This window comes from Aegilops tauschii, chromosome 2 (assembly GCF_002575655.3).
Source record: "Aegilops tauschii subsp. strangulata cultivar AL8/78 chromosome 2, Aet v6.0, whole genome shotgun sequence".
In the NCBI taxonomy this organism is placed as follows: domain Eukaryota; kingdom Viridiplantae; phylum Streptophyta; class Magnoliopsida; order Poales; family Poaceae; genus Aegilops; species Aegilops tauschii.
Window position 1 is genome coordinate 92,383,418 of NC_053036.3, and position 27,816 is coordinate 92,411,233.

General features: G+C 46.0%; 2 protein-coding genes across 2 annotated transcripts; one reads left to right on the forward strand and one right to left on the reverse strand.

Annotated features, from left to right (window-relative positions):
• Positions 1 to 10,860: 10,860 nt before the first annotated feature.
• LOC109760473 (putative F-box/kelch-repeat protein At5g24040) lies at positions 10,861 to 13,558 on the forward strand. Its single transcript, XM_020319461.4, has 2 exons — positions 10,861 to 11,092; positions 12,225 to 13,558. Exons 1-2 carry the CDS (start codon positions 11,049 to 11,051, stop codon positions 13,405 to 13,407), a joined length of 1,227 nt encoding a protein of 408 aa, XP_020175050.1. The 5' UTR covers positions 10,861 to 11,048; the 3' UTR covers positions 13,408 to 13,558.
• Positions 13,559 to 18,229: 4,671 nt separating this feature from the next.
• LOC109760468 (uncharacterized) lies at positions 18,230 to 22,507 on the reverse strand. Its single transcript, XM_020319286.4, has 4 exons — positions 22,147 to 22,507; positions 21,976 to 22,056; positions 19,043 to 21,794; positions 18,230 to 18,495 (listed from the first exon to the last, which is right to left on the reverse strand). Exons 1-3 carry the CDS (start codon positions 22,348 to 22,350, stop codon positions 21,015 to 21,017), a joined length of 1,065 nt encoding a protein of 354 aa, XP_020174875.2. The 5' UTR covers positions 22,351 to 22,507; the 3' UTR covers positions 18,230 to 18,495; positions 19,043 to 21,014.
• Positions 22,508 to 27,816: the final 5,309 nt, after the last annotated feature.

The window sequence follows — 27,816 nt, forward strand, 5'->3', positions numbered from 1 at the left end:
GGAAATGTGGAATAGTTTCACAACTCACGCCGCCTGGAACACCTCAGAGAAATGGTGTGTCCGAACGTCGTAATCGCACTCTATTGGATATGGTGCGATCTATGATGTCTCTTACCGATTTACCGCTCTCATTTTGGGGCTATGCTTTAGAGACTGCCGCATTCACTTTAAATAGGGCACCGTCTAAATCCGTTGAGACGACACCGTATGAATTATGGTTTGGGAAGAAACCTAAGCTGTCGTTTCTAAAAGTTTGGGGATGCGATGCTTATGTCAAGAAACTTCAACCTGAAAAGCTCGAACCCAAATCGGAAAAATGCGTCTTCATAGGATACCCTAAGGAAACTATTGGGTATACCTTCTACCTCAGATCCGAAGGCAAGATCTTCGTTGCCAAGAACGGGTCCTTTCTGGAGAAGGAGTTTCTCTCGAAAGAATTGAGTGGGAGGAAAGTGGAACTTGATGAGGTGATAGTCACCCCTTCCGAACCGGAAAGTAGCGCAGCGCGGGAAAATGTTCCTGTGGTGCCTACACCGACTGGGGAGGAAGTTAATGATGATGATCATGAAGCTTCAGATCAAGTTGCTGAACTTCGTAGGTCCACAAGGACATGTTCCGCACCAGAGTGGTACGGCAACCCTGTCCTGGAAATCATGTTGTTAGACAACGGTGAACCTTCGAACTATGAAGAAGCGATGGCGGGCCCGGATTCCGACAAATGGCTAGAAGCCATGAAATCCGAGATAGAATCCATGTATGAAAACAAAGTATGGACTTTGACTGACTTGCCCGATGAGCGGCGAGCCATAGAAAACAAATGGATCTTTAAGAAGAAGACGGACGCAGATGGTAATGTGACCATCTACAAAGCTCGACTTGTCGCTAAGGGTTATCGACAAGTTCAAGGGGTTGACTATGATGAGACTTTCTCACCCGTAGCGAAGCTGAAGTCCGTCCGAATCATGTTAGCAATTGCCGCATACTATGATTATGAGATATGGCAGATGGACGTCAAAACGGCATTCCTTAATGGCTTCCTTAAGGAAGAGTTGTGTATGATGCAGCCGGAAGGTTTTGTCGATCCTAAGAATGCTAACAAAGTGTGCAAGCTCCAGCGCTCAATCTATGGGCTGGTGCAAGCATCTCGGAGTTGGAACATTCGCTTTGATGAGATGATCAAAGCGTTTGGGTTTACACAGACTTATGGAGAAGCCTGTGTTTACAAGAAAGTGAGTGGGAGCTCTGTAGCATTTCTCATATTATATGTGGATGACATATTATTGATGGGAAATGATATAGAATTCTTGGAAAGTATAAAGGCCTATTTGAATAAGTGTTTTTCAATGAAGGACCTTGGAGAAGCTGCTTATATATTAGGCATCAAGATCTATAGAGATAGATCAAGACGCCTCATTGGTCTTTCACAGAGTACATACCTTGACAAGATATTGAAGAAGTTCAGTATGGATCAGTCCAAGAAGGGGTTCTTGCCTGTATTGCAAGGTGTGCAATTGAGCACGGCTCAATGCCCGACCACGGCAGAAGATATAGAACAGATGAGTGTCATCCCCTATGCCTCGGCCATAGGGTCTATTATGTATGCCATGCTGTGTACTAGACCTGATATAAACCTTGCCGTAAGTTTGGTAGGAAGGTACCAAAGTAATCCCGGCAAGGAACACTGGACAGCGGTCAAGAATATCCTGAAGTACCTGAAGAGGACTAAGGATATGTTTCTCGTTTATGGAGGTGACGAAGAGCTCGTCGTAAAGGGTTACGTCGACGCTAGCTTCGACACAGATCTGGATGACTCGAAGTCACAGACCGGATACGTGTATATTTTGAATAGAGGAGCAGTAAGCTGGTGCAGTTGCAAGCAAAGCGTCGTGGCGGGATCTACATGTGAAGCGGAGTACATGGCAGCCTCAGAGGCAGCACAGGAAGCAGTCTGGATGAAGGAGTTCATTACCGACCTAGGGGTGATTCCCAATGCGTCGGGCCCAATGACTCTCTTCTGTGACAACACTGGAGCTATTGCCCTTGCGAAGGAGCCCAGGTTTCAAAGGAAGACCAGGCATATCAAGCGTCGCTTCAACTCCATTCGTGAAAGTGTTCAAAATGGAGACATAGATATTTGTAAAGTACACACGGACCTGGATGTAGCAGATCCGTTGACTAAACCTCTCCCTAGGGCAAAACATGATCAACACCAGGACGCAATGGGTGTTCGATTCATCACAATGTAACTAGATTATTGACTCTAGTGCAAGTGGGAGACTGTTGGAAATATGCCCTAGAGGCAATAATAAATGATTATTATTATATTTCTTTGTTCATGGTAATTGTCTATTATTCATGCTATAATTGTGTTGTCTGGAAATCATGATACATGTGTGAATACATAGACCACAACCTGTCCCTAGTAAGCCTCTAGTTGACTAGCTCGTTGATCAAAAGATAGTCACGGTTTCCTGACTATGGACATTGGATGTCATTGATAACGGGATCACATCATTAGGAGATTGATGTGATGGACAAGACCCAATCCTAAGCATAGCATAAAAGATCGTGTAGTTTCGTTTGCTAGAGCTTTTCCAATGTCAAGTATCTTTTCCTTAGACCATGAGATCGTGCAACTCCCGGATACCGTAGGAGTGCTTTGGGTGTGCCAAACGTCACAACGTAACTGGGTGACTATAAAGGTGCACTACGGGTATCTCCGAAAGTGTCTGTTGGGTTGGCACGGATCGAGACTGGGATTTGTCACTCCGTATGACGGAGAGCTATCTCTGGGCCCACTCGGTAATGCATCATCATAATGAGCTCAATGTGACTAAGGCGTTAGTCACGGGATCATGCATTGCGGTACGAGTAAAGAGACTTGCCGGTAACGAGATTGAACAAGGTATTGGGATACCGACGATCGAATCTCGGGCAAGTAACATACCGATTGACAAAGGGAATTGTATACGGGATTGATTGAATCCTCGACACCGTGGTTCATCCGATGAGATCATCGTGGAACATGTGGGAGCCAACATGGGTATCCAGATCCCGCTGTTGGTTATTGACCGGAGAGGCGTCTCGGTCATGTCTGCATGTCTCCCGAACCCGTAGGGTCTACACACTTAAGGTCCGGTGACGCTAGGGTTGTAGAGATATATATATGCGGAAACCCGAAAGTTGTTCGGAGTCCCGGATGAGATCCCGGACGTCACGAGAGGTTCCGGAATGGTCCGGAGGTGAAGAGTTATATATAGGAAGTCCAGTTTCGGCCACCGGGAAAGTTTCGGGGGTTATCGGTATTGTACCGGGACCACCGGAAGGGTCCCGAGGGTCCACCGGGTGGGGCCACCTGTCCCGGAGGGCCCCGTGGGCTGAAAGTGGAAGGGAACCAGCCCCTAGTGGGCTGGGGCGCCCCCCCTTGGGCCTCCCCCATGCGCCTAGGGTTGGGAACCCTAGGGGGGAGTTCCCCCTTGCCTTGGGGGGCAAGGCACCCCTTCCCCCCCACTTGGCCGCCGCCCCCCCCCCCCCCTGGATCTGATCTCCAGGGCCGGCGCCCCCCCCCCCCAGGGGGCCTATATAAAGGGGGGAGGGAGGGCAGCACACAACAGCCTTGGGCGCCTCCCTACTCCCCTGCAACACCTCTCTCTCTCTCGCAGAAGCTTAGCGAAGCCCTGCCGAGACCCGCTACATCCACCACCACGCCGTCGTGCTGCTGGATCTCCATCAACCTCTCCTTTCCCCTTGCTAGATCAAGAAGGAGGAGACGTCGCTGCACCGTACGTGTGTTGAACGCGGAGGTGCCGTCCGTTCGGCACTCGGTCATCGGTGATTTGGATCACGGCGAGTACGACTCCGTCATCCACGTTCATTGGAACGCTTCCGCTCGCGATCTACAAGGGTATGTAGATGCACTCCCTTCCCCTCGTTGCTAGTACACTCCATAGATGCATCTTGGTGAACGTAGGAAAATTTTAAAATTATGCTACGATTCCCAACAGTGTTGTCATTTGATGAATGGGATCACATCATTAGAGAATGATGTGATGGACAAGACCCATCCGTTAGCTTAGCATAATAATCGTTTAGTTTTATTGCTATTGCTTTCTTCATGACTTATAGATGTTCCTCTGACTATGAGATTATGCAACTCCCGAATACCGGAGGAACACCTTGTGTGCTATCAAACGTCACAATGTAACTGGGTGATTATAAAGATGCTCTACACGTGTCTCCGATGGTGTTTGTTGAGTTGGCATAGATCGAGATTAGCATTTGACTCCGAGTATCGCAGAGGTATCTCTGGGCCCTCTCGGTAATGATCATCACTATAAGCCTTGCAAGCAATGTGACTAATGAGTTAGTTGTGGGATGATGCATTACGGAACGAGTAAAGAGACTTGCCGGTAACGAGATTGAACTAGGTATGATGATACCGACGATCGAATCTCGGGCAAGTAACATACCGATGACAAAGGGAACAACGTATGTTGTTATGCGGTTTGACCGATAAAGATCTTCGTAGAATATGTAGGAGGCAATATGAGAATCCAATTTCCCTTATTGGTTATTGACCGGAGATGTGTCTCGGTCATGTATACGTAGTTCTCGAACCCGTAGGGTCCGCACGCTTAACATTCGATGACGATTTGTATTATGAGTTATGTGATTTGATGCACCGAAGTTTGTTCGGAGTCCCGGATGATATCATAGACATGACGAGGAGTCTCGAAATGGTCGAGAGGTAAAGATTCATATATTGGAAGGTTGCATTCGGACATCAGAATGGTTCCGAGTGATTCGGGCATTTTTCCGGAGTACCGGGAGGTTACCGGAACCCCCCGGGGAAAGATATGGGCCTTATGGGCCATATGAGGGAGGCTAACTAGCCCAGAAGGGGCTAGTGCGCCCCCCACAAGGGAGGAGGCCGAATTGGACTTGGGAAGGGGGCGCCACCCCCCTTTCCTTCTCCTACTCCCTCTCCTTCCCCTTTTCCCCCTCCGGTAGAAGGAAAAAAGGGTGGGGCCAAATCCTACTAGGACTGGACTCCTAGTAGGACTCCCCTCTCCCTGACACGCCCCTTGTTGGCCGGCCTTCTCCTCCCCTCCTTTATATACGGGGGCAGGGGGCACCCCAAAGGCACAACAGACAATCTCTTAGCCATGTGCGGTGCCCTCCTCCACAGTTACACACCTCGGTCATATCGTCGTACTGCTTAGGCGAAGCCCTGCGCCGGTAACTTCATTATCACCGTCGCCACGCCGTCGTGCTGACGGAACTCTCCCTCGGCCTCAACTGGATCAAGAGTTCGAGGGACGTCACCGAGCTGAACGTGTGCAGATTGCGGAGGTGCCGTGCATTCGGTACTTGATCGGTTGGATCGCGAAGACGTTCGACTACATCAACCGCATTACTAAACGCTTCCACTTTCGGTCTACGAGGGTACGTGGACACACTCTCCCGCTCGTTGCTATGCTTCTCCTAGATAGATCTTGCGTGATCGTAGGCAATTTTTTTTTAAATACTACGTTCTCCAACATCAGCCATAGGTTCTATCATGTATGCAATGTTGTGTACCAGACCTGATGTGTGCCTTGCTATTAGTTTAGTAGGGAGGTACCAAAGTAATCCAGGAGTGGATCACTGGACAACGGTCAAGAACATCCTGAAATACCTGAAGAGGACTAAGGATATGTTTCTCGTTTATGGAGTTGACAAAGAGCTCGTCGTAAATGGTTACGTCGATGCAAGCTTTGACACTGATCCGGATGACTCTAAGTCACAAACCGGATAGGTATTTATATTGAACGGTGGAGCTGTCAGTTGGTGCAGTTCCAAGCAAAGCGTCGTGGCGGGATCTACGTGTGAAGCGGAGTACATAGCTGCTTCGGAAGCAGCAAATGAAGGAGTCTGGATGAAGGAGTTCATATCCGATCTAGGTGTCATACCTAGTGCATCGGGTCCAATGAAAATCTTTTGTGACAATACTGGAGCAATAGCCTTGCCGAAGGAATCCAGATTTCACAAGAGAACCAAACACATCAAGAGACACTTCAATTCCATCCGTGATCAAGTCAAGGAGGGAGACATAGAGATTTGCAAGATACATACGGATCTGAATATTGCAGACCCATTGACTAAGCCTCTCTCACGAGCAAAACATGATCAGCACCAAGACTCCATGGGTGTTATAATCATTACTATGTAATCTAGATTATTGACTCTAGTGCAAGTGGGAGACTGAAGGAAATATGCCCTAGAGGCAATAATAAAGTTCTTATTTATATTTCCTTATATCATGATAAATGTTTATTATTCATGCTAGAATTGTATTAACCGGAAACTTAGTACATGTGTGAATACGTAGACAAACAGAGTGTCCCTAGTATGCCTCTACTTGACTAGCTCGTTTATCAAAGATGGTTAAGTTTCCTAGCCATAGACATGTGTCGTCATTTGATGAACGGGATCACATCATTAGAGAATGATGTGATGAACAAGACCCATCCGTTAGCTTAGCACTATGATCGTTTAGTTTATTGCTATTTCTTTCTTCAGGACTTATACATGTTCCTATGACTATGAGATTATGCAACTCCCGAATACCGGAGGAACACTTAGTGTTCTATCAAACGTCACAATGTAACTGGGTGATTATAAAGATGCTCTACAGGTGTCTCCAATGGTGTTTGTTGAGTTGGCATAGATCGAGATTAGGATTTGTCACTCCGTGTATCGGAGAGGTATCTCTGGGCCCTCTCGGTAATGATCATCACTATAAGCCATGCAAGCAATGTGACTAATGAGTTAGTTGCGGGATGATGCATTACGGAACGAGTAAAGAGACTTGCCGGTAACAAGATTGAACTAGGTATGTGGATACAAACGATCGAATCTCAGGCAAGTAACATACCGATGACAAAAGGAACAGCGTATGTTGTTATGCGGTTTGACCGATAAATATCTTCGTAGAATATGTAGGAACCAATATGAGCATCCAGGTTCCGCTATTGGTTATTAACCGGAGATGTGTCTCGGTCATGTCTACATAGTTCTCGAACCCGTAGGGTCCGCACACTTAACGTTCGATGACGATTTGTATTATAAGTTATGTGATTTGATGTACCGAAGGTTGTTCGGAGTCCCGGATGAGATCACGGACATGACGAGGAGTCTCAAAATGGTCGAGACATAAAGATTGATAGATTGGACCATGTTATTCCGACACCGGAAGTGTTCCGGATAGTTTCGGGTAAAACCGGAGTGCTGGAGGGGTTACTGGAACCCCCGGGGGAAGTAATGGGCCTTAGGGGAGAGAGAGGGCAGCAGCCAGGAGGTGGCGCCCCCCACCCCCCAAGGGGAGTCCGAATAGGACTAGGGGAGGGGGCGCGGCCCCTCTTTCCCTCTCCCTCTCCCTCTCCTTCCTTCTTCCCCCTTCCACCAAGTGGAATCCTACTAGGACTTGGAGTCCTAGTAGGACTCCTCTCCTTGGGCGCGCCCCCTAGGGCCGGCCGGCCTCCTCCCTCCCTCCTTTATATACGGGGGAGGGGGGCACCCCATAGACACACAAGTTGATCTTTTAGCCATGTGCGGTGCCCCCCTCCACAATTACACACCTCGCTCATATCGTCGTAGTGCTTAGGCGAAGCCCTGCGCCGGTAACTTCATCATCACCGTCGCCACACCGTCGTGCTGACAGAACTCTCCCTTGGCCTCAGCTGGATCAAGAGTACGAGGGACGTCATCGAGCTGAACGTGTGCTGAACACGGAGGTGCCGTACGTTCGGTGCTAGGATCGGTCGGATCGTGAAGACGTACAACTACATCAACCGCGTTGATAAAACGCTTCCGCTTTCGGTCTACGAGGGTACGTGGACACACTCTCCCCGCTCGTTGCTATGCATCACTAAGATAAATCTTGCGTGATCGTAGGAAATTTTTTGAAATTACTGCGTTCCCCAACACTATCGCCCACACTCACTTGGCGACGGTTCCAAGTGCTGTCACGGAAAGGGGTTAAAACCCGTTTGTATAGCACCGACGCGTACTAGTGAGAGATGATTGGAAGTAAGAAAAAATTATCAAGAGTTCAACACCAATTAAACCACCATTTTATTATTATTATTTTACTTTGAGAATTTTGAACGTGGCTTAGCCAGGAATTGTCATGCATGCCAACATTGATTATATGGTCTTACTTTCATATATTTCTATTTGAAACGGTTGTGTTGCTTGCTTGAATTGCTTTGTCTCATCTGTTAAATTTATGAGAACAATTAGAGGTTGTTATCTATTGTTTCTCTTCTTTGATCTATGCATCCAGGTAGACCAAGAACTAGTGTTACCTTCCTCGCCCAATTGCATGGTAAAAAACGCCAACCCTCTGTTTTTCCAAAGATATATGCAAAACTTAGTCTGCAATAAATTTAATATCTTTATGACTATAAATTACTTCTACATGGCTACGTGATGATAACTTCTTCTTTGTCGATTTAGTGATTCAGGGGAGAGCATTGCTCCATTAGCCCCAGGTTAGGCTATTTCCCCCCTGCTTTGTGTGTCCAAGGAAATATAGCTTACTTTGATGTAGTTGGAGTGTTTGGATTGATGTGGTTCTTGGTGAAATTTTCCAATACGAGAGGAATTTGTATAAAATCAAATGCACTTTTGTTATGGAAGCATGATTTGGGCCTATGCTCCGTATCTAGCTTTTTTCTCTCGTTTTGACTACTTTTATTGCTTTGTGATGATTTATGTGGCAGGTTTACATGGATGTAGAGGGTGTTTCTTTGTTTTACTGATATGAAGGCCTTCCCGAAGCATCTACTGCTTCCCAACTCCTCTCTAAAAAATTATCCTCTAGAAAATGCTCTCTCAGATCCTATGTCAATTCTCGGCCGGTCGAGAAAAAAGAAAAAACTGCGTCATCGTCGGTAGCGACGAGGACAGAGCAGCGACAATGTGCTCAGAGAGGCAGCGTAGCAACAACACCGTGACCTCTCCAGTCTCCCCTCCCCGTCCTCTCCCCCAAATTCTAGTGGGTCCGCCATCGACAACGATCACTAGAGGAGATGCGGACGACACGTGGAGTTGCTATGGTGGAGACCCGTGGTGGATGGAGGGACACATTCCGCTTCTCGGTTTCCTGGAGAAGCCTCAACCGACGCAAGATATTGCCCACCTACTCCCTCCCCCCTCCTTAGTCCCAATCAATGGCGCCCTTCTCTCTCTCCCAAATTCCTCCCGTCAGTGCCCATAATCTCTCGGTCTAGGGTGTGAGGCAAGACCGTCATAGTAGTATGAGCGGCGCGACCGCCAAGTCGGTCAAAACTGAAACACAAGACAATAAGCTAAACATACTAAAAAAATGCCAAAAATGGCAACAAGGACCTGTATGTACCACGCAAAAAAATGCAATGACTTGCATGACTCGGCTAAGTAAACAAAAGGCATAACTCCGTTAGCTCCCTTTAAAAGCCACCATGTCTTTTTCTCATGCAAAACAAACAACAAAGGCACACACACAGACTTCCCAATTGGCCCGGTGTGCCGCCGCACCTCTGCCCGCTAGTTAGGTGTAAAAGCCTTGTCTAGTTTGTTGCGCGATATGGGTCGTGCTCCTCCCGGGAGCGGCCACGTTGTGGATCACCCGACGAGGCGTCTGGGCTCAACGTTCGTGGCTGCTTTGAGTGAGTCTTCGTCTTCCGGTTGTGCGGCTCAGCGATGTCGCGGTCGTCGATGGATCTTCCAGCGATGGTCTCGGTTGACCCTGGACCACGTCATGGCGAAGCACGGGGCGTTATGCCATCCCCGATCTGGGATTCCGGATTGGACGATGGTGGGTCAATGGGCATGCGACGGGCTGCGATGAGTTGGATGGCGCTTGTGGTGGTGTCGGTGGCTAGCCAACTATGGGTTTGGATGGCGAGACAACCGGTGAAAGTAGTGCTCAGCGCGTCCTGGCCCGACTAAGACGACGCCCATACAGACGTCATTTCCTTGATGAAGGTGTCATTGTTGTTGTTCTCATCCCTCTAACCTTGTTTCTAAGGGGAAACCCTAGGTCCGAGCTCCTTGGGTCCGGACGATGATGACATCTATGATGTCGTGTTCACTCTTAGTGGCACCATCCTGGACATTGATTTGGCAGGAAAGACCCGTGGTTGGCATGGTGGTCGTCGATGGCTCGTGTGGCAGCGACAATGTGGGTGTGCGAGGTCGAGGCTGCGGCGAGACTGTGGTAGTCGGCTCTCTAGATGTTTGCGGGCTCGTTGTGGTCCCTTTGTTGTAGTGGAGTCAAAACTGTGTGGCGGGTCCTTGTGGCAACGACGACAAGCGGTGGATGGCCCATCTCGATGATTCTTCGCAGCGCCAACCTTGCATAGTGCTTTGTCGCTCGTTTATTCCTGGTTCCATTGTTGGCCCCATTGCTGGCATGTGTGTTGTTCATTTGGCTTGGATCTTCATGTGGCCCCTTCTGCCACTTCGATGTGTACTCAGTCATTGGTTGCTTCCTTTAAGTCAAAACACTTGCTTGGGGAGAATTGGCGACTATGCCACTAAGGTACAAACTCGTCAATATTTCCTTCGTAGCAGTGTGTGGTTTATATTGTGTCATGTGCAGTGAGTTTTTTTTTGCGGGGTATGTGCAGTGAGTTGTATAGTTTATCATCTGGTTTTTCTCTAATTAACTGGGCAACACTCTTCTTCTTAATCATTGAAAATGAGTTTGCGCCGTTTATTTATATACTAGATAAAAAGAAAAATTTATTTCGCTTCTCCCTGTGTACTTATGGTAGAAGAAAGACGAGTGATACAAACAGCGAGATCGAACGGCTCGCGTAGGTACGATGACTAGCGAGGCGATCGATCGGTGCCTTCCATCGGTTGACCGATGCCCATCGGCGTAAGAAAACACGCAGACGAAGGAGCCCATCGATTCCTTTTTAATGTGGCAGCGATCGGTGGCTTCCTCCGCCTGACCGCCTCTTCGTTGACGGCGGCGCACCGGTAGCGGTAGGCACGCAGACTGGCGTGCGGCGACCATGCAGCCATCGCTCGAGCTCTCGCCGCCGGCACCCGCCCCTAGGTCTGCACACCTGTTACCTCTCCCTCCCTCACTTTTCCCGTCCTCTTCCTAGTGCAAATTTGTTGGGTGGATTAGATCCAAACTAGAATCAGCCAAGAACAGCAGCTATTGGTCAGTAGCCGTCGTGCATCTTGGTAATTTTGCCAGTTTCCTTGTCGCGGCCACGAATGAATGATGCTCCCCTGCCGAGATGCACGCCCGCCCCTGAGAAATGCTTTGGTTGCGTAAGGTGAGCGTACTGCGAGATTGCACAAATGTTGTCCGGATAAACAGGTGAGAGTCTTGCGAGATTGGTGGCACTTGATTTGTTATTTGTTTCGAGAATACTCTACAAAGTACAAACATCACCAGTTTAGCTACTTGTGGTCGCCTGAATTTATTAATTTGGGTCAATCGAATTTCGCGTGAAGGAAGGAACAGCTGGAGGGAAGGAAGGAGCTCTCCTGGGGAGCCCTCTGGGTCTATCTTAGGGTGGCAGCCGGCAGGCGACCCCGGTATCTATCTTAGGCTGGCAGACGACCTCATTATCTATCTTAGGGGTGTGGGGCATGGTGCAGGTTCGCCGGAAAAAAACTGGTCATCGCCGGGCGGCGGAAGCACGGCGGTGGGCGGCGGTTCAGGGAGCGCCGTTGGCCGTGAGCGGCGGAGGCAGGCGGTTAGGCCTGTGCTGAATCGGTGAGGGAAGAGAAACAGTACACTTACCGATTTGAGGTTGAAGATGAAGCATTGTCCGTTGGATCTTGATCCGATGGTTGAGATAGGAGGGGGAGAATTGGCTGACCGTTTTCAGATTTTCACGCGAGTGGCGCCTAGCTGCTCCCAAATATCACCCCCTAATGCATGATTCGGAGATGTACCAATTTTAGCTCACTAAATAAGGTTATCTTTATTCTGTCGTACTGAGCATCAAGCTGTTGGCTGTTCTGGGGTAGCTTATTTTAATTGTAGTGTGCCATCTTGATATACATCTTACTATGTAAAGCATTAATGTTTAATGACATGGAAATTTGTGTTTCTCCTTAATGTGTAGCACTGCAGTAAGAGCCTAAGTACTACCACATTTCCAACCTTTTTTCTATGATATCTGATTCCTCAATGCTGATACATCGTTCTTGAATGTTTTGTATGACAGAGAAGTGGTCGTCGCAGAGTGGCCATCTAAGAAAATCTGCCACTGCTTGGTCTCTACCTCAGCCTCATCTGAACACCGTGTTTGGGCAGACCTACCGGACAGCCTGCTTCACCTAATCATTGCTCTCTTAAGCTCATTCCATGATCTCCTTGCTTTTACTGGCACCTGTCACTCTTGGCGTGCTGCGGTCTTTTCCTTCCCATCATCCATATATGCCTTCGTCTTCCCACCTCTCCATCTCAAAGCAGGTTTGCGTAAGGCTAATCGGGATTACGGCACATGGTATTATCTTTTATCGAACTACAAATGGCGTCTTTGTGATCCTGTGAGGACAGACTTATCTCTTCGCCGCTTAGCTCCCCGTAATGCTCCAAATTACATGCGCTATTTGGGCTGCTCATATGGGCATCTTATTTTCTCCTGTTTGGAGCACCTTCTCCTTGTCGACGTTTACACAGGTACTAAGGTGAAGCTGCCCAAACTCCAAGCCAACAGCGGTTGTGCGATCTATTGTGGCATTCTTATGGCTCCACTCAGTTCATCCAGCTCGTGCCTCCTCCTTTTCTCGAAATCATCCGTGTTCCAGTGGCAGGTTGGAACAAATTCCTGGACAGAGTACCCTCTTGTTTCTGAACAATTCTTTATTCAGATTGTTTTGTTCAAAGGTCAGATGTTTGCCATAGACTTTCCCCACACGCTCAAAACCATATCCTTGGCACCTCATCCCAGCGTGCAGGAAGTTGATGTTGTATGGGGAGAGGACATCGTTGTTGGCTTGAATTATGATCCATGGTTGGTGGTCTGTGGTGACATGCTTCTCATGGTTGATCTTGTTGATGACTTGATAAGCAATGGCACCTTTCAAGTATTCTGCTTTGATTCTTCAGCCGAACCAACTAAGTGGACCAAGATGGAGAAGTTGGAAAACTGGGCTCTCTTTCTCAGCCTTGATAGGATGAGCCCTACATTTTCTTGCATGAACCCTGAAAGATGGGGTGGAAAGAGTAACTGCATTTACCTTCCGAGTGTGTCCAAAGACTCTGATGAACCTTGGATTGCTGTAGAGCTTGGTCAGGCAGTTTACAGCACAAGTCGCTCCAATTCATACATCCTAGGAGGCAGAAGCAATCAGCTTGAGAGCCTCTGGGTGCTCCCCAGTTTGGTCTATGGTGTTCGCCAGTGAACGATCATGTTTGCTTGTCGCGTGTTTTTTACTCTTGCATATGCCCATTCGACTGCTGCTTTTACAAGTATATTATATTGAGCTCAAGCCAGTGGTGTAGTGAATAAGAAAGTACTTTATTTATGATTATTCATGCACCTGTGTTCCTTGATCTGCAGACCATGTGCCTCTCCTTAGCTTAGTTCAGAAAAAAAACGATGGTCCTGAAATTGCACCTACTGTTAGCATGCATTGCTAGATGCAATCGACTACTGGTTAGTAGTCCTCTTGGATTGCTTGTTCTTGTTGATAAACAGAACACGTGGTTCTACATTCATGTCGCGGCAAGGTAATGTAAATTCGCAGCATTGTTTCTTTTGATCTGTAGGCCAGAGTTTGAGAAAACTTGCCTAAGAATATTAGGCTGGTATTCCCCCAAAACCTTTAGAGTGATGTTTGTAATCTTTGTTACCACGGATGAAAGGTCCTAACATTTAAGGACATACCAACTCACAAGGAAATCTCAAAAATTATGAAGGTTTACTAGCTAGTCTACTGCTGTATTGTATAGAAAATCATGGTGTTAGCTTTGATGCAGCTTATTGCGACTGAAATGTAGCATCCATTTTTTTTCTCTTGCTGCTATGAGCTCGGCAGCGTGTTATTTTGTTAATAAGAATCAGTCGCAAAAAAAAAATTGTTAAGAAGAAAGATCATACTACAATCTGGGCAGACTTCCCTTCACACACTTGGGCCGTAGTGATTTAATCGATGCCTTGGCCTTTCCAGTGCCGCTGATATTTTTTGCTCTCCTTGATCTTTCCATTGTGTCTATCTAAAGCAGATTCATCACCCACTGTGTCCTCATTATCTCTTTTTTCAGCAGACGCTGAGATAGTTTCTCTCTTCTCTGTCCTCTCCTGATCTGCATCAGATTTATCAACACCCTTCGGTTTTCCAGCACCAATCTCAGCAGCAACGTCCCTTGTAGAGATCTCAGCTGAAGAAGGCACATCTCTACCATGTACACCAGCAGCATCAAGCACATATGAGTTTTAGATGATGGTGAAAACTTCCAGTGTTCTAGTCCGGACCGTCGAACACGTGCTAAACTCTGAATGGATGTAAGGGATATCTCCTTCGTCTCCTTTCATGTAGCAAAGCATCAACATAGCCTCCTTCGCTATACGGCTATACCCAACAAGGCGGCAGAAACCGCGGCGCGTCCAGCCCCATTGCTGACCATAAGATCCAAGGTAAACCTTGTCGCTTTCGTCGTTGTGGTGAGTCAACTCAGACATGATGTTGGCCTCCGCCGCAATACACATGAGTCCAGTAGATGCAAGACGTGATTCATCTACGCTCATATGTGTACAACATTGCCGCTCCTTGATTTCTGTAATTCGGAGGTTGATCCTTTCACTGATGCCCCTCTCATCATCACTCAGAACTGGAATGAGTTTTATCTTATATTTCTTGAGACTGTTCAAAGGTATGCAGGGGTGTGGTTTCACAATCATCATCATTCATGCCCATTACAACACTGTTTACTGAACTGGAATTGGTTGGGGAAGCAAAACACCTTATCTTCTTTTCTTTTCTTTTTTTTTTGCGGGGAAAAAACACCTTATCTTATGACCAGGAGGTATAAACTGAATCCCTTTGTTAGTCATGAAAATGGGAGATTTTAGAATGGGTGAGTAGTACAATTACTATTCCACTGAAACACATCACTCAAGTAGTAGTAGGCATAGGTGCATATCAGAGTCTTGAAGCAGAAATAAGGGTTTAAGGGATTCAGTTTCACGAATTAAAGAATAAAAACTTTTTTCGAGAATTAAAGGAAAATGTTCTCACATATCTTTAATATTTATCCTGTAAAAAAATACTGTTTTCCCGTGATTAAAAATTTTCATTCACATATTTAAAAAATGTTCATTATGTATTTAAAATACTGGAAGTAGCATAATTAATAAAAATGCCCATCCTGTATTTATAAAAATAATATTCATCGCATATTTGTATGTTGATAAAAAATGTTCATTCTCGTAACTGAAAAGGTATCACCGCTTCTTTTTCGAAAATGTTCTGCCTGTATGATACACTAAAGGTTATGTATGCAAAAAGGGAAAACGTCGAAAAGACAAAAAGCGAAAGAAAAAGGAAAAAAAGTGGCGAGAAAGAAAGAACTAAAAACCTCATCAATAATGAAAATGGGATATTTTAGACTGGGTGAGTGCTATGATTATTATTCTGTGGACCGGAGAGGAAGATGGGAAATGCATGGTGATGTGGAAAAAGTGTGCTCTCCGAAGGTGGCTGGGGGCTTGATATTAAAAATTTATCTTGCTTTGGTCGAGCTCTGCGCCTTTGCTGGCTTTGGATGGAGTGGGACAATGTTAATAGACCGTGGAAAAGGACTTTTGGTGCCCTGTGATTCCACTGATGTGATGTTGTTTCAGGCCTGCACTAGGATCACGGTTGGAGATGCTTGACCAAGTTTTGGAAGGACAGATGGCTAGAGGGAACGGAACCGGCCAGACTTGCGCCACTTCTCTTCAAGCGAACGAGGAAGAAAAACATCTTGGTGAAAGAGGCTCTGATGAATGGCTGCTGGATGCGGGGCCTCTTGCGTATGAACTCGGAGGAGGAGCTGCATCAGTTTTCTCAGCTTTGGGAAAAGATTCAGACCGTGCAGCTCTACATTATTCCTGATTGCATCTCTTGCCGCTTCTCGGCTGATGGCTGTTATTCGGCCAAATCGGCGTGTCGTGCCCAATTCATTGGGCGGCTGCACTTGGTTCTGTTGAATGGTGTTTGGAAGGTCAAAACTGAAGGAAAAATCAAGTTCCACCTTTGGTTGCTGTTTCAGGAACAGACCGTGGACTGCGGACAGACTTCTCAGGTGTGGTTGGCCTCGCGATCCTACTAGTTTTCTTTGGTTTTTCCATTTTCTTTGCTAATTCATTTGTTTTTTTCGTTTCTTTCTTGGTTTATGTTGGTTTTTCTTCTTCGTCTTTATTTGTTTGTTTCTTGATTTTCATTGGTTTTTCTATTTTCCTTTGTTTCTTTATCGGTCTTCATTGTTTTTCCATTCTTTTTGCAATTGTGTCTTCATTTTTTTTTCATTTCTTTCTTTTCCTTTTCGATTTTCATTGTTTTTTAGTTTTCTTTATTTCCTTTGGTTCTCATTCTACATTTTTCGTATACGTCAAGAACATTTTAACATTTTCCTAACACACATTCAATATTTTTCAAATGCAAGTTTGATTTTTTTTAATATATGGTCAACATTTCTTCTATACATATTTTTTACTTTTTCCAATAATTGATTAACATTTTTTAAGTACAAGATTAACATTTTTAATAGTGCTAACTGTCCGATATATTTTTTGCTGGAAGTATCCTTGATCCCATTGATAACGAGTAGGCCCAAATAATTCGATTGAGGTCGAAGGTAGCAAAATTTCTTGCCGGGTAACTTCCGACCCGCACGAAAGACGTAACGATCTAGGCACGGTCTTGGAGAGAGGCTGGGTGAAATAGACATGTTTGTAAAGATGCAGACTACCTGCACCTGGACAGAGAGACCTTATGAAGCTTTACTGTTCCCTGGAATTGGATTTAGGCCTTTCCTGTGCAGCTTAGACGCAAGGCGAATTTGGGCCTTTCCTGTGCAGCTTAGGTGGAAGGCGAAGAAGGCCCTTTCGGCGGACCTGAGCCATCAGTGAGATACCACTCTGGATGAGTTCGAACTCTAACCTTGTGTCAGACATGCAGGCCAAGGGGCGTCTCAGATAGACAGTTTCTATGGGGCATAGGCCTCCCAACACAGTTTCTATGGGGCATAGGCCTCCCAAGGTAACGAAGGCGTGCAAAGATTTACTCGGGCCAGACGGATGGTCGACATTTTTCAAAACACATCTTAAACATTTTTCAAATGCTTGTTTAATATTTCTTCAAATGCAAGATTAACATTTTTTAAATACATGGTCAACATTTTTATATACATTTCATATTTTTCTAATGCTTGATTAATATTTTTTAATACTATACAAGATTTGTTTAATACATCATGAACTTTTTTTAATGCACATTTAATATTTTTAAAATGCTTGATTAATATTTTTCAAATACATGTTAAACATTTTTTTGAATACATGGTCAACATTTTTCTATACAGATTTAACAATTTACAAATACTTGATTAACATTTGTCAGATACTTGTTTACATTATTATTTTCAAATGCTTGATTTCACATTTTTTTAATACATGGTCAACTTTTTCACACACATTGTATATTTTTTGTCTACATTTTTCGTATACATGAGACACCATTTTTCGTATACATGAGACACATTTTCGCTATACACATTTACATTTTTCAAATGCTTGGTTAACATTTTTGTCATATACGTTTCTCTATACTCATTTTACATTTTTCAAATGTTTTACTTACAATATCTGGAAGTATAAACGGAAGTACGAAAAGAAAGAAAAACCGATAATAAAAACGTGAAGAAAGAAAACCTGATGCCATGACCTCCCGCACGCCTGGCACTGCCCATCTGGTGCTCCCCTGACCCGAGACTTCACTACGTCTCGTTATAAGTGAGACATAGGGGTGTCCAAGAGTCCAGTTCCGGATGGACCGCTGACTGAAAAAGATTCAAAGAACACTAAAAGTGTTGATAATTAACCATTACTGGCAGACGATCATGAGGGACATGTAGCACCCGTCACAATTTTGTCAACTGAGCTAGTATGCCCGTCACACCATCAGCCAAGAAGTGATGTCTTCTGCAACGATTTAGCATTTGAGCAAACAGGAGTTGCAGATATCAAAGTGCAACCGACTAGCAAAGAAATAAGAGCTTTGGTTTCCAGTACAACAAGGAAGCACTGCAAATAATAATAGAGGTTTAGAGTTTGCATAGGATAGCTTAACTACAACAGCTAAACGCATTTAAGCATCCAAAATATTAACAGCTAGGAGTTTGACAGACAATAATAGAAGCTCAAATCTGGCAAAGTTCTTCCGAACGTGTCCTAGATCCTTGATTTTCTGCAACTGATCCATCTTCAGTTCTGCACTATTGCTCTTCTTCTGCAAGATTAACATTTTTTTAATACATGTCAATATTTTTCTATATACATTTAATATTTTCAAATGCTTGATTAACATTTTTTTAATACTATACAAGATTTTTTTTAATACATGATGAACATTTTTCTATGCACATTTAATATTTTTCAAATGCTTGATTAGCATTTTTCAAATACATGTTAAACATTTTTTTAATACATGGTCAACATTTTTTATACACATTTAATATTTTTCAAATGCTTGATTAATAATATTTTTTAGATATTTGTTTAACATTTTTTTTCAAATGCTTGATTAACATTTTTTAAATAACTTTTTCACACACATTGTATATTTTTTGTCTACATTTTTCGTATACATGAGAAACGTTTTCTCTATACACAATTACATTTTTTAAATGCTTGGTTAACATTTTTATCATATACATTTCTTTGTACACATTTTACATTTTTCAAATGTTTTACTTACAATATCTGGAAGTATATACGGAAATAAGAAAAGAAAGAAAAAACGATAACAAAAACGTGAAAAAAAAAGATGCCATGACCTCCCGCATGCCTGGGCCTGCTTATCTGGCGCTCCCCTGACGCGAGACTTCACTACGTCTCGCTGTAAGCGAGACATAGAGGTGCCCAAGAGTCCAGTTCAGGATGGACCGCTGACTGAAAGAGATTCAAAGAACACTAAAAGTGTTGATAATTAACCATTACTGGCAGACGATCATGAGGGACATGTAGCACCCGTCACAATTTTGTCAACTGAGCTGGTATGCCCGTCACACCATCAGCCAAGAAGTGATGTCTTCTGCAACGATTTAGCATTTGAGCAAACAGGAGTTGCAGATATCAAACTGCAACCGACTAGCAAAGAAATAAGAGCTTTGGTTTCCAGTACAACAAGGAAGCACTGCAAATAATAATAGAGGTTTAGAGTTTGCATAGGGTAGCTTAACTACAACAGCTAACCGCATTTAAGCATCCAAAATATTAACAGCTAGGAGTTTGACAGACAATAATAGAAGCTCAAATCTGGCAAAGTTCTTCTGAGCGTGTCTTAGATCCTTGATTTTCTGCAACTGATCCATCTTCAGTTCTGCACTATTGTTCTTCCTCGATCACGGCAGTTTGCATGCAGTCCGGCAGTAGACAAACAGGAAGGCCACACTCCAGTCTTTTGTCTGGGATCCAAATTGGTGCTTGGCCTCCAAATAGTACAGTATCTCTGAAGTAGCGTGGTACCGTATCTCTGTAGTCGTGTGAGAACTTACTGAATTTTTGCCTCGAGGTGCGAACTAGATAGGGCAGGCTGTAGTATGGGGACATGTATGCAGCAGTGCTAACCCCAATCTCACAACAGACGGCAATAACATGAGAGCAGGGCTTGTGAAGTACCTGCGGCTTGCTGCATGAACAGGTGGCAGTTTTTCGAATTGTGGATCCTTCAGACTTATTCATGCTGAGGGTATAGTCCGTCTTCAGGTGAACAGTCACCTCCCTCTTCCTTCCCTTAACTGTAAATTTTCGATCCACAACCTTACCGAGATAATTTTTTTCATCGGCATACGTGTACATAAGTCTGTGCGTCTCGGATTTCTGCATTTTCGAATTCATGTCAACCTGGACACGTTCCGGGAAGTTAATTGCTGGGTTGCCGATTGCTTTGTTTGCTGCAGCACTTGTGTTTTCAAAGTACTTTACCAAGCGCAGGAATGTCACCTCCACTATCGCACTGAGCGGAAGGCATGCTATCCCTTTCAATACATGGTCGTTCTTATATACATCAGCTATATCACTGCCCATGATGCCATACCTTGCTCCATCGCTGTCATATGCCAGTGACCACTTCTCCTTTGGTTTCTGATCTATCCAGTCAGAGAACTTTGCTATCTTTCTGTTGCTGTCATCGGCGTGATCTCCTTCCTTCATATTCCCCACTGAATCATGTTGGTTGCATGGGCTTTGCGCCTCAAGCTCCGCCACATCATGCTCGACTGATTCCTGCTGCATTTCCTCACTAGCACCATGTTCTTTCTCCGCCATATATGTGGACGTCAACTCGTCTAGCTCCTTCCAGATTTTACCAAATTTATGGCGTCACTTCTGCTGGCAAAGTTTCTTGAACATCATCACAAGCTTCTTGTCACCAAAATACGCAAAGAAGTTTTCAGCAAAGTCTTCCATGCACCACCGACTTTCTGCTCTACACCACTGTCGTTCACGGGAATTCAGAAGGTCCTTCACAGCATTGATCAAATCCCTTTTGTAGTCGTGTATAATGCACACGACAGACTGATGCACCACTGCTCGCTCCAAATTCCTAAGAAACCACAACCAGCTTTCCTTGGTCTCGCCCTCAACGACAGCACATGCTACTGGAAAGGAGAAACCATTAGCATCTGATGCTACAGCAGTAAGCAGCATCCCTTGATATTTCCCGCATAGAGGTGTGCCCTTGATGCATAGCACAGGGCGACAAGTACGGAAGGCCTGTAAGCACTGTCCAAATGCCCAAAACATACGCTAGAGGACTCGGAAATCTTTACACCCTGCAACCTCTGCATCCTTGATGTCAACAAAACTACCAGGGTTTTTACGTGCTATATCCTTAAGTAACCTCGGGGCAAAGTTGTGTGAATCATAAAATGTACCAAATTTCCTCTCCAGAGCAAACTGTTTTGCTCTCCACGCCTCACCAGGACTAATCTGCTCACCAAACTGACCAGTGAGATAATCTCCAATTTCCTTTGCTGTCATTGTCAAGTCTTCCACAAGGGCACCAAAGGAGAAGCCACTTGACAGGCTTTTTGTCCCAGGCAACACAACCGTCGCCAGTTGATAATAATCATCATTTACAGCTTTGAGCAGAATGTCATAATGCTCTATCTCAGAAGATTGCACATACAACATGAACTTCTGTGTCACATTTCTTTTTCTCTTCAATTTATTGGCAAAGGAACTCCAACACTTGTCAGTCTTAAAGTAATGTATGTCCCACGGGTAGTACTCCAAATAACTGTCCAGTTCAGAGGAGTCGTCGTAGGAGTCACTTTTGTGTTGTTTGCGGAACCCCTTAATAGCGAGATCTTGTGTTTCTGGATGGAGCCAGAACAACTTGAAGATCCAGAGCTGTAGATCCACCAATGACATCGACTGCGGCTGCAGCGGTAGCTCACCGATGACGTGTGCACAGTTGTTCTCTACAAAAGTGTCTAACGAATCTGCAACTAAATCATCGCCCTGAACGCTGTCAAACATTTCTCTAAGTCCATAGTACACATGCATCTGAATTGGTTCTTCAACCTACAGTACCAAAGATGAAATGCATTCACGCGCATCAAACTACCAAGCAAGATTACCCCGCAAAAAAAAACTACCAAGCAAGATTATTCGCAAACAAGAACACATATCACACAAAAAAAAACATCAAGCTAGATAGATTGCCGAGGAGAGGGGGCTGATGGGTACAGTGAAAGCTACAGACCTGCGGCATGCGAGGCTTCCTGGCGGCCTTTGCTGTCGCCGTCGTCGGGGCCTTCCGCTTCCTCGCGCCGGCGGCGGTACCCTGCGAAATCAGAACACACAGATTTCAACAAAATGGGTGGAGCGAATCCATCGAGGGGTACCCGGCCGGAGGGCGGCGACGAGAGTGTACCGGCTGGGGGGCGGGGGGAGCGTCGGGGCCAACTATGGACGGACCTCCAGTGGTGGCGGCGCGTGGTTCCTCCATCGCCGGCTTCGTCGGAGCAGGTTTGCCGCCGTCGGTGCCGAGGTCGGAGTAGGTTTCCATCTTTTTTTGTGCGCGCATTTGGGGAACAGGAAGAGAGTTTTCCGTCGCTTCTGCGGCTTTTCCCTCCATTTTTCTTGTTGACGGGCCGCTCGCGGTTGTGCCGGCTGCATTTCATTTCCATTTGCTGTTGGGCTCTCATCCCCACAGAGAAAGAAAAGAATCCACTCTCCTCAAGAAAACTCGCAAGAAGTTCTAAAGAAAAAAACTCGTAAGAAACAGAGAAAAAATAAGGTGATGAAAATCACGCTCTTCTAAAAAAAGGTGATGAAACCATGTTAAAGTGGAACACAAGTAAAAAAAAGTTCAAAAATCAAAATCATTTGGGAATTTTGATTTTTTTTTCCAGCAATGAACATTGTTGAGGAAATCGCTAATTGGTAGCTACACTGTTGGCTTGCGAGTAGGGGATTAATAGGCTAATTAATAAATTAATCTGTTAATCGAATGATTTATCAGTTTCTCAACTACCCGGTGACCCTACGAGTAGGGATTAATTAGCAAGTTAATCGGACGAATTCTTGAACAGGGGCAATGAATAGTGAGAAAAAGTACAATATCACTATTCTTGAAAAACCTTTTCTTTTCTTTCAAACCTCTCAAATGAATATGGGTTTTACTCTTAAATTTCTCCATATACTTGGTACAAAATTGAATAAGATTGATTTAGGAAAAAATGGAACTTCAACTAATTGGAACTGAAGGAGTACAATGGAAGATCATTAATGTCGTAATATAATCATGTAATCCAAGGCACCACTTTAACAAAAACGGTGGATGAACCCGCAAAAAAAAGGTGGATTTTCCTGCCCCTAAAATATGTTATTTATTTTCCTATCATTGTCATGGATACAAAATTCCAAACACCCCGCGAACACATATCCTCCTGAGTAAGGGTACGATGTGCACTACCTTAAAAAAAGGTACGACTCCACAACGCGAAAGTCCTACAGTACTAGTTATCTTTTCTTTTTGAAATGAGGCAAAAGATTTGCCATTTTTATTGATTAAGAAGAAGAGAGTTGCCCGGTTAATTAATGGAAACCTGGGCGAAAACCGATACAACACGCCCATAGAAAAGGGCACACCAGCCGACATGGCACCCGCAAGATCACACACACCGCCGAGGAGAGGACACCGCCAGGGCTGCCCGCAATCTCGTCATCATCACCTCTCCCCGAGCAGGGACTCCGACTTCGCCGCTGACGACTCGTCAAGACCCCTTCAAACGAACGACACCCGAGGACCTTGCCAGCCAAAGCCAAACAATCGACTGAGCGTCGAGGACCGGCAGCTCCGATTTTGTTGATGTGCATCAAAGGAGAAAGTTGCAAGCCTCGCACTGACCTAGCCCATCGCAATCTCCGGAGAGCACCGTCCGCTGAAATCGCCTTCATGGAGTCATCGTTTCCGCAAGGGCCCTGCCACGCACAACTCCGACTTCTCCGTCACAGTGAGAAACAAACATAGACACACCCATTGATGCACCGGGCCGTCGACATCAGGAGGACTAGCCGCGACCCAGTTCTGCACACCACCATCGTCATTGCCACACGAGTCGCAACGTCAACCACTCGCATCACCCGTTGTGCACCAGCCAACCTTGATGTCGTGCACGTCCAGCCCAGGGAAAGCGCGGAGGGGAACTAGTCTTCAAGACGACGCCCCAAGGGGGAAGCGACGCGGAACGACGCCGTCGCCTAGCCCTGTTGCTGCAGTGCCAAAGGCTTTCACCCGAAGACGAACCCCCGGGATGGACAAGGCCGGAGAGTACCACGACGACCCTCCAGGAAGGAAGAACGACGCCCACTAGCGTCGCGTCATCGGCATTGGCCAGAGCCACATAGGCCATCGCCCGAAACAACCCGCCTCCACATCCTCATGCGACCAGCCACACAGCTGGTCCGCCACCCACTGGCCCGTACACCCCAGCGTTGTGGCGGCGCCACCACCACGCCGGGGCCTTCCACCTCGCCGTCGGCAGGCCGGCGAGCCAGCTCCGGCCAACACCAGCCGTAACCAGCGCCCAGCCACCTCAGCGCCGCACACTGGGCCCCCAAACGCGTGGTTGATCAGATCCAGCTCGTGCAGGAGGAGGGGCCGCCACCCCGCTCCGTCTCACCGGGGAGCACCACATCTGCCATCCGCAGCAGCCCAATAACCAGCCATAGGCGTTGGCTGAAGGGCGCCGGGTCGAGGCCGTTGGGGCGCCACCATCGCGTGCAGCAAGGCAAGTTCTCCAGGGAAGTCATCGCTGATGTTAGAGCAACTCTAGCAGACCCCGCATCTCGCCGGCCCGCAAAACGCGTTTGCAGTTTGCGGAAAACGGCCTTTGCGGGCCGGCAAGGACGGCCGCAGATGCAGACCCCCCAAACGGACCCGTATAAAAGTATATTCGTCGAATATGCTTTTATACGGGTCGGCTTTGCGGTGTCTATTCTTGCACCGCCGCATACCGCATCCCATCGGCCCGCAAATATCAAATCCAACATAATACCACAAACAGAAGCAAACTAAATAATTATTCAAATCCAACATAATACAACAATCATCCATATTACAAATAATTATTCAAATGACCGAATCAAACTTAAATAATGCAATACAAAACTTGTGATGAATACAAAAATGAGTCACTGTCCAGCCCTTTGCCAATGGTGCTCAATGAGATCCTCCTGAAGTTGAAAGTATGTATTTGCATTTTCAATCTCCTTGTATGTTTGAAGAAAAGCTCTAATATGGTTAGGGTCTCTAGCTGGTTTGACACGGCTACCCACATTGTCGTAGAAGAATTCCAAGTTCATTCCTCTCTCATCTTCAAGAATCATATTGTGAAAGATAACACAACATGTCATGATATTTTTCAAGATTCTCTTATCCCGAAAACGAGCAGGACCACGGACAATGGCAAATCTAGATTGCAAAACACCGAATGCTCTTTCAATGTCTTTTCGGGCTGCCTCTTGCACCCTTGCAAATTCACGCTGTTTTTTAGTTTTGGGCTCTTTGATGCTCTTGAAAAATGTGCACCAAGGAGGGTATATACCATCTGCAAGATAGTACCCTTTTATGTATTCATGCCCATTGATAGTGTAGTTGCAAGCAGGAGCATCACCACTAGCAAGCCTAGCAAACAAATGAGGCCGTTGCAACACACTGATATCATTGAGAGTGACCAGCATACCAAAGAAGCAATGCCAAATCCATAAATCCTCCGATGCTACGGCCTCTAGTACAATTGTTGCATCACGAGACTTGCCACAATACATTCCTTGCCATGCCTTTGGGCAATTTTTCCAAGTCCAATGCATGCAATCAATGCTACCTCGCATGCCAGACCAACCTCTCCTCTCATTAGATGCCATCAATTTCTTTGTGTCATCCTCGTTGGGTGCCCGAAGATACTCAGGACCAAAGACACGGATGATCACTTTTGCAAATCTACGCACTGACTCAATTGTAGTATCTTCACCAATGCGAAGATACTCATCGGCATAGTCAGCCGGAACGCCATATGCAATCACCCGCATAGCTGCGGAGATTTTTTGATATGCACTAAATCCCTTTAAGCCCGCAGCATTTCTTCTTTGAGTAAAATACCGGCAATTTACCTCACAAGCTTGAACAATTTTCGCAAAGAGGGATCGGCACATTCGGTACCTTCTCCGGAAGAGGTGCGGTGGATATGTTGGATTCTCCGCGAAGTAGTCTTGCATCAACATCTCGTTCCCAAGATGGCGATTCCGAGGAATGCAAAGACGCCCGACGGTCGATCCTCGCCTCCTCTTCCGGTTCTCGTCTTCGTGCTCCTTCACGGCAAGCGCCATGACTAATGTCAGCTGCCGAAAGTTCGCATGCATGGTCTCAACATCCGAGTCGTCCGAATCGGACAAATCGGAGAGCAAGAACTTCCTGCACGGGCTCAACTCCATCTACATGGACAAGAATCGCACGCCACGTCAATCAACTAGGCATACCGCTCGCAAATATCACAAAGCAACCACTAACCGGGCAGCGACGAGGGGCAGGTGATCCCGGGCGGCGACGAGGGGCGGGCTCGACGACGGTCGAACCCTGGCGGCGATAGCGGTGAGGGGCGGCTCTTCTCACTGGATCCGGAAGGGTCGGGTGGGGGATGGCCCCGCGGCGCGATTCCGCCCGCGGATTTGGCCGGAATTGCCGGCGGCGGACGGGCGGAAGCAAGGGCGGTCGGCGGCAGAAGGAGGTGGGGAAAGGAGCGCGGGCTGAAATGTCCTGAAGGAAATATGCCCTAGAGGCAATAATAAAGTTATTATTTATTTCCTTATATCATGATAAATGTTTATTATTCATGCTAGAATTGTATTAACCGGAAACATAATACTTGTGTGAATACATACACAAACAGAGTGTCACTAGTATGCCTCTACTTGACTAGCTCGTTGATCAAAGATAGTTATGTTTCCTAGCCATTGACATGAGTTGCCATTTGATTAACGGGATCACATCATTAGGAGAATGATGTGATTGACTTGACCCATTCCGTTAGCTTAGCACTCGATCGTTTAGTATTCTGCTATTGCTTGCTTCATGACTTATACATGTTCCTATGACTATGAGATTATGCAACTCCCGTTTACCGGAGGAACACTTTGTGTGCTACCAAACGTCACAACGTAACTGGGTGATTATAAAGGTGCCCTACAGGTGTCTCCGAAGGTACTTGTTGGGTTGGCGTATTTCGAGATTAGGATTTGTCACTCCAATTATCGGAGAGGTATCTCTGGGCCCACTCGGTAATGCACATCACTATAAGCCTTGCAAGCATTGCAACTAATGAGTTAGTTGCGGGATGATGTATTACGGAACGAGTAAAGAGACTTGTCGGTAACGAGATTGAACTAGGTATTAAGATACCGACGATCGAATCTCGGGCAAGTAACATACCGATGACAAAGGGAACAACGTATGTTGTTATGCGGTTTGGCCGATAAAGATCTTCGTAGAATATGTAGGAGCCAATATGAGCATCCAGGTTCCGCTATTGGTTATTGACCGGAGACGTGTCTTGGTCATGTCTACATAGTTCTCGAACCCGTAGGGTCCGCACGCTTAAAGTTTGATGACGGTTATATTATGAGTTTATGTGTTTTGATGTACCGAAGATAGTTCGGAGCCCCGGATGTGATCACGGACATGACGAGGAGTCTCGAAATGGTCGAGACATAAAGATTGATATATTGGAAGCCTATATTTGGATATCGGAAGTGTTCCGGGTGAAATCGGGATTTTACCGGAGTACCGGGGGTTACCGGAACCCCCCCGGGGGTTTAATGGGCCAAGATGGGCCTTAGTGGAGAAGAGGAGGGGCGGCCAGGGCAGGCCGCGCGCCCCCTCCCCCTCTAGTCCGAATTGGACAAGGAGGAGGGGGGCGGCGCCCTCCTTTCCTTCCTCTCTCCCTCCTCCTTCCCCCTTCTCCTACTCCAACTAGGAAAGAAGGGAGTCCTACTCCTGGTGGGAGTAGGACTCCTCCCTGGCGCGCCTCCTCCTGGCCGGCCG